The 13,012-nt window shown below is 41.1% G+C and overlaps 1 protein-coding gene across 2 annotated transcripts in view; it reads right to left on the reverse strand.

The window, feature by feature from the left end:
• The window catches only part of NDE1 (nudE neurodevelopment protein 1), a 40,319-nt gene that overhangs the window by 4,036 nt on the left and 23,271 nt on the right, over positions 1–13,012 (reverse strand). For both annotated transcript variants that reach the window (XM_058286389.2, XM_058286390.2), the window contains exons 5-6: positions 3,062–3,198; positions 710–889 (exon numbers count right to left, since the gene is read on the reverse strand). In XM_058286389.2, the coding sequence (XP_058142372.1) occupies positions 710–889; positions 3,062–3,198 (317 nt within the window). The remainder of the gene's footprint in view (positions 1–709; positions 890–3,061; positions 3,199–13,012) is intronic.

A 13,012-nucleotide genomic window follows, 5' to 3' on the forward strand; every position in this document is an offset into this window, starting at 1 on the left:
GGCTTTTGGCAAGCTCCTCAGCTCAGGGCCTCAGTCTCCTCCTCCATCAAACAGGGATAATAATGGAACTTCACCAGTGGGCTGCAGTGATGGCTCACTGAGGCCACGCAGGGAGGCACTGTGAGTGAGCAGAGGGCCTGGCACACACTGAGCACACTGCAATTATCTGTCGTTACTATTTGCTATCAGTGGTCTCGTCAGTGTCCCAGTTCATCAATCAGCAGAAGAGGTGGGGTTAGAACTGAAATTTCTTGGATTTTACTGCACAGCACAGGTTACAAATTGGGGGACCACAGTCTCTGGATGGATACACTGCTGGACCCACAAAATGTTTTTTAAAATTTTAATTGGTTACTGACACTTTAAGTACATGAGATTTCATATTAAAAAAGAGGATTTCTGGCTTCTGGTTGCTAATACTAGTCCCACATTCCTTGGGGGTGGGAGCAGAATGGCGGCTGCCCCTCTAGATAGGGTTTCCATTCTCTAGTTCACCACAGACTCCACTGCCCCCTATTGCACTCCCAAGAAGCTTCCTCTCATTTACCTCAACACCCTGCCTTGTGAATATCCTAGTTTGGCCCGCTGTTGTACAGACTTATCCAAACATCTTTCTCACCCAGCACCCACTCTGGGATCTAACCCTGGAAAGTCTGGGGAAACTAAGAAAATCCTCCCAATTCCCGCTCCTCAGAGAGTAACCCCTTACCACGTCGGAATGTCCCTGGTGTGTTTAAACTTGAGCTGGGGCCTCGATGAGCTATGGGAGTGGAGGGCATGGAGCCAGTGGCCTGGACGGCCATGTCTGTCCTTTCAGCTTCCACCGAGCTGGGCTTGGGGGTCCTGGGTTTCTCCTGCTTCTGCTGCACAGCCAATTCCTGCCGCAAATCTGAACCAGGAAAAGGGTTAGAAAGAACTTTTCTTTCCAGGTTAAGTTCCTGCTTTTAGAGGGGGGACGGGAGTAGGAGGGACATCCCAACAGTACACACTGGTTGAGGAAGAGAACTACTAAGGTGAAAAATTCTAGGTGGATACCCTGCATGACATAAAACCCACAGGGACTCACTGAGCAGGTCTGTAAAAACGACACGATTGGGAAGCGGACTTGGCCCAATGGATAAGGCATCTGCCTACCACATGGGAGGTCTGCGGTTCAAACCCCGGGCCTCCTTGACCCGTGTGGAGCTGGCCCATGCACAGTGCTGATGCGCACAAGGAGTGCTGTGCCATGCAGGGTGTCCCCCACGTAGGGGAGCCCCATGCACAAGAAGTGCGTCCCGTAAGGAGAGCTGCACAGCGCAAAAGAAAGTGCAGCCTGCCCAGGAATGGTGCCACACACATGGAGAGCTGACACAACAAGATGATGCAACAAAAAAAGAAACACAGATTCCCGGTGCCACTAATAAGGATAAATGCAGTCACAGAAGAGCACACAGCAAATGGACACAGAGAGCAGACAACTGGGGGGAGGGGGGCTGGAAGGGGAGAGAAATTTTTTTAAAATAATAATAAAAAAAATCTCAAAAAAAAAGAATTTTTCTTTCGAGTGGAAAACAAAAAGATCTTAATTTAAAAAGAAAATAAAAAAGGCTATGATGACACCCTATTTTTATTGTTTTTTAAAAAATTTCAACACAGCAATGCATGCAGAATACTAAGAAAAAGTATTACTTTTACCACCTACCCCAAAATGCATCTCCCTACTCACAGATGATCACTATAACATTTGGGAGAGACTTTCAATCCTTTTTTCCCCCTGTAATTTCATATATTCAGGGTAGATGTATGTGTATATTTGTTAAGTGTATAATATGAGTAATTTTTATTAAGCATAAGTGGAAACAAACACCAGCTGCTATTTTTCTCATTTACTGCCTCCCCTTCACCTGTATATTTTGGCAGCCTTTCCATGACTACATTTAGATCAACTTGTTCATTTCAACAACTGTTTACGATTCCACAATATAAATCATGTAATCTATTTAACCATTTCACTACTGATGGGCATTTATTTTTTTTTTTATTTTTTTATTTTTTTTAAAGATTTATTTATTTAATTTCCCCCCCTCCCCTGGTTGTCCGCTCTTGGTGTCTATTTGCTGCGTCTTGTTTCTTTGTCCGCTTCTGTTGTCGTCAGCGGCACGGGAAGTGTGGGCGGCACCATTCCTGGGCAGGCTGCTCTTTCTTTTCACGCTGGGCGGCTTTCCTCACGGGCGCACTCCTTGCGTGTGGGGCTCCCCCACGCGGGGGACACCCTTGCATGGCATGGCACTCCTTGCGCGCATCAGCGCTGCGCATGGGCCAGCTCCACACGGGTCAAGGAGGCCCGGGGTTTGAACCGCGGACCTCCCATATGGTAGACGGACGCCCTAACCACTGGGCCAAAGTCCGTTTCCCCTGATGGGCATTTAGAAACAACTACCTTTTAAACTTATGGGGCTCTTCTTTTTATTTCCCCATCTACTGGTTACACATTGGACATAAAATTAGCATTATAAAAAATTAGTTGGGGCTTTTTTCTTCTTTTTTATTTCATGTACAAAACTTAGATGATTAACTAATGTCTCCTTACCATTTGAAAGTTCTACCTGTAAACCACCGAATACTGGGAAGGTTTCAGAGTTCCAAGACGAATGTACTCATTGCCACCAAGTCACAAAAATAACAGGCTAACTAGTAATTCCACCAAAAGAATTTTACTCCTCACAAAACTCTTGTGCCCACTGAGTAAAAACCCAGCTTGGCGTGTGTGCCAAGTACACACCAGGGAGCATCTTTCCTGAAATGAATCCTGCTGTACAGAAGCAAAACAAAAAACAAGGGCTGTGTTTGTGAGCCCCTCAACTATTTCTGTAAATTCCTGGATCTTTGACAATCCTTAGCTCTGGGCAGGAGCCAAGACAAGAGCCTGCCTACCGACGTACATGCCCTGGACTAGAAAGCCTGTGTGCAGGGCAGGGGGCAGATTTTCAGCAAAGGTCGGGCTGGGACAAGACCTTCTCAGGTCAGGAGAGGGGACAACACTGGTGAAGAAACAGAACCACCCCAAGAACCTCCTGACCTCTGGCCTCATCCTTCAGTCGCTGAACGGATTCCAGGAGATTCTCCTTTTCATCAAGTTCACTTTCCAGGAAGGCATTTCTTTCAATGGCTTGATTCAAGCGCTGCTCAAAGTCTTCAAGGGACATGATTGTGGCCCTGGGTAAGAAAAGAGCAGAGTTATCCAAGACAGCAAACCAGCCGGGACCTACAGGCCTGGGAGAAGTGAATTCCGTGGGGTTCATGACCCAGCACTGGCCCTTCCCAGGTGCCCAGACCCGGGCAGGTCCCTAACTTCTCCAGGACTCAGGTTCTTCACCTGCAGAATGGAATTAAGTACACATGAGGGCACAAGGTTGTCTTGAGGGTTAAAAAAGATAATGTACAAACAGCACTTAACAATGAGCCTAAGCCTTACGAGGAATTGAGAAAAGCATACTCTATCTTCCCTTGGAATTTCACAGTACAAATTATTATTCTGAATATCCTAATAAAATGCATACACAACTTAATAACACATATTTAAACAGGTAGAGGAGACAGTCTTTAATCTCTCAGTTACCTTACAGATAAAGTTAAAGTTGCCCACCCTGCCTCTGGCTGCCCTCCTCTGAAAAGTGTAGGCATTTCATTAGAACACTGTGTTAAAGGCACTGATAAGAACTGTGATCAAAAAGTCCTGTTGACGCTGGGTAAGCTACTTTCTCTGTGCCTCAGTTTCCTCATATGTAAAGCAGGGACAGTACCACTGCATAGGCCTGGGGGAATGCAAATAATGTAATACACAAAGTACATAGCAGTTATGTCATGCATAAGTGCTCAGTAAATGTCAGTGATTTTTACTACTGACCCTGTGTTTGTCTCCAGAAGACCAGGACCACTCTGCTAACTCTATCTCATGGTGATTATATTTGGACAGAACTCGGGAATTAACACCCAGCTCCTCCACCTAAGACTAGCTAGGTATCTTTGGGCAACTTGACCTCTTTTGAGTCTCAGGTCCTTCAACTGCCAAGTGAGAATCCATTCATTTATTCATTTATTCAACATAAGCCTCCTTTGTCTAGACTGACCACTATTAGTACCTACCCTCAAAGAGATTTTAGAAGAAGCAAGTTACCCCAAGTGCCTGATTAAAAACAACAGAGGGATAACATTTAGGAGTATATAACAAGAATCAACCTAAAATGACCCTAAGGTTAACAAGTCAAATATCAACAAGTTAAAAATACCTAGGAATTCATGTAACAACCAACATGTAAGACGTACTGAAGGAAACAGAAGGCTTGTACGAATGCAGACATATCATGGTCACGAAGAGGAAGATCCAGTATTAAAAGGTCATCAATTCTCCATAAGTTAACCAATAAATTTAACAACATGCTAATAAAAACACTAACAGGTTTTTTACTGGGGGAAAGGCACTCAGGTGAATGATTTGAAAGATATGATCGTGAAACATGAATGACCAGGAGAAACTCTGACAATGAAGAGATGAAGAGAACTAGCTCTACCAAATAGAAAGAACATACTAATAAAGCCTCAATAACCAAAAACAGTGTAGTACTGGCTTATAAGAACAAACCCACCAAAGGAACCAAAGGTCAAGAAACAGACTTAAATATGTATGGAAAGATAATTTATGACAAAGGTGGTATTGCAAATCATTGCTGAAAAGATGGTCTATTGCAATCCTTGGTTTGGGAACCACTGAGTAGTCACCTGGAAAAAATTAATATTGCAACCACACCTCATATTGCACTGCAAGACAAAACCCAACTGCATCAAAAATTTAAACTCAGAATTTGTTCAGAATCTACAGTTTGGCTTCTGGAATGCTAGTGAACTGGAGACCCCCATTGGGGGCAGGTGTGGCATTCCTGAACCCATGTGGATGGCTGATCCTATGACCACGGAGGTCACCATTCATAGGCACACAATGGTGTCAGTGGTACCAGCAAGGCACACCATCTGATTTATTACTACCTGAATACCTGCTTCCAAATGTAGGTAAGTATCCTAGCTGTAACCTGAGTGGAAATCACTTTATATGCTTTACATGTGGAAATTCTGGCAACCAATGTATAAAAGCATATTTATGATCATGAGAGGCGAAATGCTGCAATAATTAATGACTGTAAAAGTGGTTAATCTCATGTACAATTATTGAGAGCTTGAATATTAACTAAATGAGGAACCAGATTTTCAGTGAATTTTAATATTAAAAGATAAATTTGTCAGATAAAATAGAACATGTCCTTTTTGAGTCAATGCATGCTTGGAAAATCTATGCTATAATAATACACGGAAGAATAAGATTAGATTAAAACAATTTTAGTCTTTACAGGCATTTCTATATCTCAGCACTCATATATAAAACAAAATAACCTTTAAGAAACATATTTCATTTTTAGTTACTTCCAATTAGGACCTGAGTTTTTCAAGACTCCTATATTTCTCATCCACCTCAGTTAAAAGTTAGTCTACCAAAACTGAACGGATGTACTTTTTTTTTTTTAAAGATTTATTTATCTTCCCCCCTGCCCCTCCTCCCACCCTGCTGTTTTTTGCAGTCTGTGTTGTCTTCTCTTCTCATTTTCCTTCCTTTAGGATTCACTGGGATTTGATCCTAGAGACCTCTGATGGGGAGAGAGGTTCCCCGTCAATTGTGCCACCTCAGTTCCTGGTTTCTGCTGTGCTTCACCTTGACTCTCCCTTTGTCTCTCTTTTTTATGCTTCATCATCTTACTGCGTGACTCACTTGCGTGCAGCACTGTCTCACCGCGCGGGCACTTGCTCACCGCGTGGGCACTTGTGCAGGCACTGGCTTACCATGTGGGCACACTTTCTCTTCTTTTTCACCAGGAGGCCCCAGGGATTGAACCCAGGTCCTCCCATATGGCAGGCAGAAGTTCTATCACTTGAGCCACATCTGCTTCCCATGAACGGACTTACTTTTAACTAATTTAGTTTTACAGAGGTGTAGTATAAGGGTCACAAGGGCAATCAAACAACTGATGATGCTGAGAAATTATTGCTCTTGCAGAACACTGTCAAATTTTCAAAACACAACTACTAAAATTGTACTTTAAAATAATTGGAAAATTTCAATAAAACTTCGGTAATCCAACATTCATTCTATAATCCTGATTGGGTCTCTACCTCATCTGATTTCAACACTCTGCTACTCAGCATTTGACCAAAACATGAAGTCAATGCATATTTAGTAAGAAATATAATGAAAAGGAGAAAAAAAAATCATGAAAGGACTGGAAGAAAACAGGCTAAATTGCTTTATAAGCCATGGGGTGGAAAAAGCCCTTCTAACTATGACTGCAAGCTACAGAAGAAAAGACTGATAAATTTGACTAAAAAGAAATAAAATAACTCCTGCACAGTAAAACACATGATAGGCAAAGCTGGAGGAAAAATTAATTGAAACATAGAATAGTTTCAGTTCATATCACAGACAAATACATAATGCTCTCCCACAAACTAATATCAAACCAACCAACCAACAAATAACCTGATATAAGAATAGTCAAAGATAAGCAGAGACTTCAACAGTCACACATAATTCAGAAATGTACTTATTTCTCACCAGTTACTGTCAGAAATCCAAAGTCAGAAAACCACTCTGTTAGTAAGGGTCTTTGGAAACTGGGGAGCCACATACAGAGCTGCTGGAAATGTAAACTGAAACAACCATGGAGAGAGCAATTGAACAATAATAATTATCAAAATCACACATTCACATAATCCTCTGACCCGCCATTTCACTTCTGGGAATTTATTCTACAGATAAGCATCTGCACAAAGTTATACATTATAGCTCTACTTCTCACTGTGAAAGAAGGGAGACATAGCAGATATCCATCAACAGGGGACAGGATAAATAAATGGTCCTACAACAACACAATAGAATATTATGCATTAAGGGAAAAAAAAACAAGGAAAGTTCAGTGTCTTAATACAAAAAGATCTCAAGATTTATTATTATGTGAGAAAGCAATGTGGAACAGTGTGGGGGAAAAGTATATGAGGAGTGTTAATCAGCAGTTCTTTTTTATATACTTGAATTGCATAAAGAAAATCTACAAAGATATAGAAGAAACTAGAAACATAAAAGACTGACTCATTTGGCTATGTGGTTACCGTTAGGGGCAGGAGGAGATAAATAAGAGTGAGACTTTTCACTGCATACCTCTATGCACATTATTTTTGAAATATGTGAATGCATTACCTCTTTGAGGTAGGCTGAATCACTGTCCCCAATTCTTCACCCCTCCCTGCATCCACGCCCTTGTCATGGCTTCACTGCGTACTTCCCACCCCTTGTTCTGACCGTGTGACTTGTTGTGATCGATGGTATATGGGTACTGGCTGACCAAGATGGTGGCATAAGACACTCCAGGGTTCTGCTTCCTCACAGATTTTTGAACAACTGGCAAACACTGGCAGGGCCATCTTTCTCAGTGCTCAAAAAAAAAAAAAAACACCACACACACAAAAAAACCAAAAAGCAGTTAAAAAGGATGGAATCACTGGTTGAGCACCAAATGATAACTTAAAATCAGGAGGAAAAGCTTGTGGCACCCTTGTTAGCCCCTCTCACACTCTCTTGCCAGCTTCCTGTGCTCTCAGTGCAGGTCTCTGGCCCTGTTCCAGAGGGAGAAAGTATCTGGGGTGCATGTAGGTTGGTGCCAGTCCATCTGGTGGCAGGCTAAAGGACTGAACTAGGACATTCTTTCTTTACTCACCATGCCAGAAAGTGCCCTGCATGCAGAAGCATCTGGAGGCGGCTGAATCAGTAAAAGACAGACTCTAACAGCAGTAGTGGTCTAGGGCGATGGACTACCAGCTTTCAGACATACACTATCGTGCCTGGCACAAGGGAAAGACTGTTTCATAGGGAGAAGAGAGGGCATTCAGATCCTTGTAGACAAGGGAATTCCCAAGACAATGAGCACATGACCAGGGCAAGATGTATGCTCAGAAAAGACTAGAGAGAATTTTATTTTCTCTTCCGCCTCAGGTGATCTTCAGGTTCACTGACTGGAGGGCTAAGCCCTAAAGGACAGCTCAGCCAAGTCAAAGTCAATATACAAAGACTGTGAAAGATTTTGTGTGTGTGTGTGTGTGTGGTGGGCTGGGCTGTTTGTTTTTGTTAGCACCTGGCATTCAAGGAAATCTCTGTCACATCACTAGCTGGATACTAACTACAGGAACAGATAGGTCAGGAACTACACTTCACAGTTAACCTATTAAAATATTGATTTGCACACTGTGCAACAAAAAAACTATTAGGCATACAGAGAAACAGGAAAGGATGGACCAGCCAAAGAAATAAGATAAAACATCAGTAACCATCAACAAAGAAAACCAGCTTTTGGAAATACCAGGCTAAATCTATATGAACAAAATGAGAATTTATGGAATTTATAAAAGGAAACCAAACAGAAATACTGTGCTTAAAGTCAACAACAACAAATAAAGATTTCCCTAGAGGGATTCGACAGCACATTAGAGCTAGCAGAATAAAAGAAACATGGAATTTGAAGATGAGACTACTGAAATAGTTCAAGCTGAGGAGCAAAAAGAAAAATAAAGAAAAGTGAACAGAGCCTAAGAGACCTGTGATAAACCATCAAGCACACCAATATATGGATTATGGGAGTCCTAGGAGAAGAAAGAATGGGATAGAAGGAATATTTGAAAAAAAGAATGGAAAACTTCCCAAATTTAATGAGAGACATAAATACACACCCCCAAGAAATACAACAAACCCCAAAGAGGATAAACTGAAAGAGACCCACACCTAGACATATTATAACCAAACTGTCAATTCCAAAGACAAAGAAAGAACACTGAAAGCTGCAAGAGAGTGGTAAGGTGCTGTGTTAAAGGGAGTTGAATAGGATTAAGTACCAATTTCTGATCAGGATCCATTGAGAAAAGAACATAGTGGGACAAAATATTTAAAGTCTAAGATGCAAATGCATAACAAGTAATAATAAACCTATTGTTTAGACATGCAACGTACTCAGATAGAATTTGTAACAAGTACAACAAAAGGTGGGTGGACAGAGGGGTATAGGAACAGGGTATGTGTATACTATTGAGGCTAAATTGGTGCTAAATCAAACATGACTGTTATAGATTTAGGATGTTAAATTTTAGGCCCATGGTAACCACAGAGAAAATATATACAGGAAGGAACTCAAAATGGTACACAACAAAAAAATCAAATAAATACAAAAGCAGACATAAACAGAAAAATTAAGGGATGAAAAAGGTATAAGACCTACAAAGACCCAAACAGCAAAAATGGTTGAAGAAAGTCCTGCATTATCAGCAATTACTTTAAATGTAAATGTAAATGGATTATGTGGTGGAAGATGAACTGTGGTTAACAGTAAAAATAAGAGAGTGTTCTCTCATGAACTATAACAAATGTACAATACCAATACATGGTGTTACTAACAGGGAGTATATGGGGAAAAAATATACCAAATGTAAGCTATGGACCACAGTGATATTAGTCTGATGATGTTCTTTCATAATCTGTAACAAATGTTCCAACAAAAATGTAATAAAGTGTTGGTAGAGGAGTGATGCATGGGAATTCTGGGCATTAAGAAGGACTGTCTTGTAAGCTCACAACTTCTCTAATAAAAATAAAGATCTTCCAAAAAATCAATGGCATAGAATAAAACAACATTTTGGTAACTGAAAAAAAACGTAAATGGATTAAACTCTGCAGTCAAAAAGGAAAGGTTAGCAGAATGGAAAAAAAGCATGATCCAACTATATGCTGTTTACAAGAAACTCACCTTAAATTCAAAGATTCAAGTAAAAAGTGTAAATTAGAAAAAAAAAATTCCATGCCAATAGTAGCCAAAATTGAGCTGAGATAGTTACAACTTTATCAGATAAAATAGGCTTTAAGTCAAAAACACTTGCAAGGAACAAGGAAGGACACTAAATACTGATAAAGGGGTCTATTCACAAGATGACTTAACAACTAGGCATCTAACAATAGAGCCCCAAAATATATAAGGTAAACATTTATAGATTTGAAGGGAGAAATAGATGGTTCTACAACAATAGTAAGAGACTTCAACACATCACTTTCCATAATGGATAGAACATTCAGACAGAAGCTCAATAAAGGAAACAGAAGACTTGAATGATACTCTAAAAAAATCAACTAGACCTAACAGACATATATAAAACACTTGGCCCAACAAGAAAGGAATGTACACATTCTACTCAAGTGCACATGAATCACTCTCTAGGATAGACTGTATGTTGGGTCACAAAACAAGTCTCAATAAATTTAAAAAGATAGAAATCATACAGTATATATTTTCTGACTACAGAAAAGTCAATTAACAATTAACACTATTAAACAATACACTAATAACATATGGGTCAAAGAAGAAACCGTAAGAGAAACTGGGAAATATCTAGAGGCAAATGAAAACAAAAACACAACATACCAAAACTTATGGGATACAGAAAAAGCAGGGCTGAGAGGGAAATTTTTAGCTCTAAATGCTTACATTAAAAAGAAGGATCAGGGAAGCAGTGGATGGGCATCCACCTACCACATGGGAGGTCTGCGGTTCAAACCCCAGGCCTTCTTGACCCATGTGGAGCTGGCCCATGCGCAGTGCTGATGTGCACAAGGAGTGCCGTGCCACGCAGGGTGTCCCCCGTGTAGGGGAGCCCCATGCGCAAGGAGTGTGCCCCATAAAGAGAGCCGCCCAGTACGAAAGAAACTGCAGCCTGCCCAAGAATGGCGCTACACACATGGAGAGCTGATGCAGCAAGATGACACAACAAAAAGAGACACAGATTTCCGGTGCCACTGATAAGGATAGAAGCAGTCACAGAAGAACACACAGTGAATGGACACTGACAGCAGACAGCTGGGGGGGGGGGTAGGGGGAAGGGGAGGGAAATGAATTTTTAAAAAATCTTTAAAAAAAAAAAAAAAGGATCTAAAATCTATGGCCTAACCTTGCACTTGAAGGAAATAGAAAGAGAACTAAACTCAAAGCAAGCAGAAGGAAGAAGGAAGAAAATAACAAAGATTAGAGTAGATATGAAATAGAGAATTAAAAAAAAAAAAATCAATGAAACCAAAAGTTGGTTATTTGAAAAAATCAATAAAATCGGCAAACCTTTAGCTAGACTGGCAAAGAAAAAAAGAGAGGAGGCAAATAACTAAAATAAGAAAATAAAGGGGGCCATTACAACTGACCCCCAGAAATATAAGGATTATAAGACAATGTAACTGTAAGTCAACAAAGTAGATAACCTAGATGAAATGAACAAGTTCCCAGAAACACAAAAATTACCTAAACTAAATCAAGAAGATGCAGAAGACATCAACAGACCAATAATATCTAAAGAGACTGAATCAGTACTAAAAAAAAATACCTCCCAACAAAGAGGAGTCCAGGACCTGACAACTTCACTGCTGAGTTCTGTCAAGTGTTTAAAGAAGAATTAGTACCGATCTTGCTCAAACTCTTTCAAAAAATTCGAAGAGGAAGTAGTACTTCCTAAGTCGTTCTATGAGGCCAGAGTCATCCTAATATCAAAACCAGGTAAAGCTATTACAAGAAAAGGAAATTACAGGGAAACGGACTTTGGCCCAGTGGTTAGGGCGTCCGTCTACCACATGGGAGGTCTGCGGTTCAAACCCCGGGCCTCCTTGACCCGTGTGGAGCTGGCCCATGCGCAGTGCTGATGCACGCAAGGAGTGCCGTGCCACGCAGGGGTGTCCCCCACGTAGGGGAGCCCCACGCGCAAGGAGTGCACCCGTGAGGAGAGCCGCCCAGCGAGAAGGAAGGAGCAGCCTGTCGAGGAATGGCGCCACCCACACTTCCTGTGCCGCTGACGACAACAGAAGCGGACAAAGAAACAAGACGCAGCAAAAAGACACAGAAAACAGACAACCGGGGAAGGGGAGGGGAGGGGAATTAAATAAATAAAAATAAATCTTTAAAAAAAAAAAAAAAAGAAAGAAAAGGAAATTACAGACCATTTTCCTTTATGAATATGGATGTAAACATTCTCAACAAAATCATAGCAAACTGAGTCTACTGGCACATTAGAAGAATTATACACCGTGATCAAGTGGAATTTATCCCTGGTATGCAAGGTTGACTCAACATAAGATAATCAATTAATGTAAAATAACCACATTGATAGAATAAAGGAGAAAAAACCCACATGCTCATCTCAATTGACACAGAAAAGGCATTTGATAAAATCCAGCACCCTTTTTTGTTAAAAACACTTTGAAAACTAGGAATAGAAGGAAACTTCTTCAACATGTTAAAGGAAGGGCATCTATGATAAACCCATAGCTATTATCATATTCAGTGGAGAAAGACTGAAAGCTTTCCCCCTAAGATCAAGAACAAGACAAAGATGCCTACTTTCACCACTGATATTCAACAATGTATTAGAAGTTCTAGCCAGAGCAATTAGGTAAAAAAAAAGGAAATAGGGAAGTGATGTGGCTCAACAGATAGAGTGTCTGCCTACCATATAGGAGGTCCAAGGGTTCAATACCCAGGGCCTCTTGGCTTGTGTGGTGAGCTGGCCCACGCGCAGTGCTGCTGCACACAAGGAGTGCCAGCCCACACAGGCATGCTGCCATGTAAGGGTGCCCTCCATGCAAGGAGTGGCCCCTACGCAAGGAGAGCTGCCCCATGCGAAATTGCAGCCTGCCCAAGAGTGATGCCACACACACGGAGAGCTGATACAGCAAGATGACACAACAAAAAGAGACACAGATCCCCAGTGCTACCTGATAAGAATACAAGGAGAAGCAGAACACACAGCAAACAGACATAGAGAGCAGACAATGGGGGTGGAGGGGGGATAAAGAAATAAATCTTTAAAAAAAAAAAAGAAATAAAAGCTATCAAAAAGGACATGAAGACTTCCCCTA

Source organism: Dasypus novemcinctus, chromosome 23 (assembly GCF_030445035.2).
Source record: "Dasypus novemcinctus isolate mDasNov1 chromosome 23, mDasNov1.1.hap2, whole genome shotgun sequence".
Classification (NCBI taxonomy): Eukaryota; Metazoa; Chordata; class Mammalia; order Cingulata; family Dasypodidae; genus Dasypus; species Dasypus novemcinctus.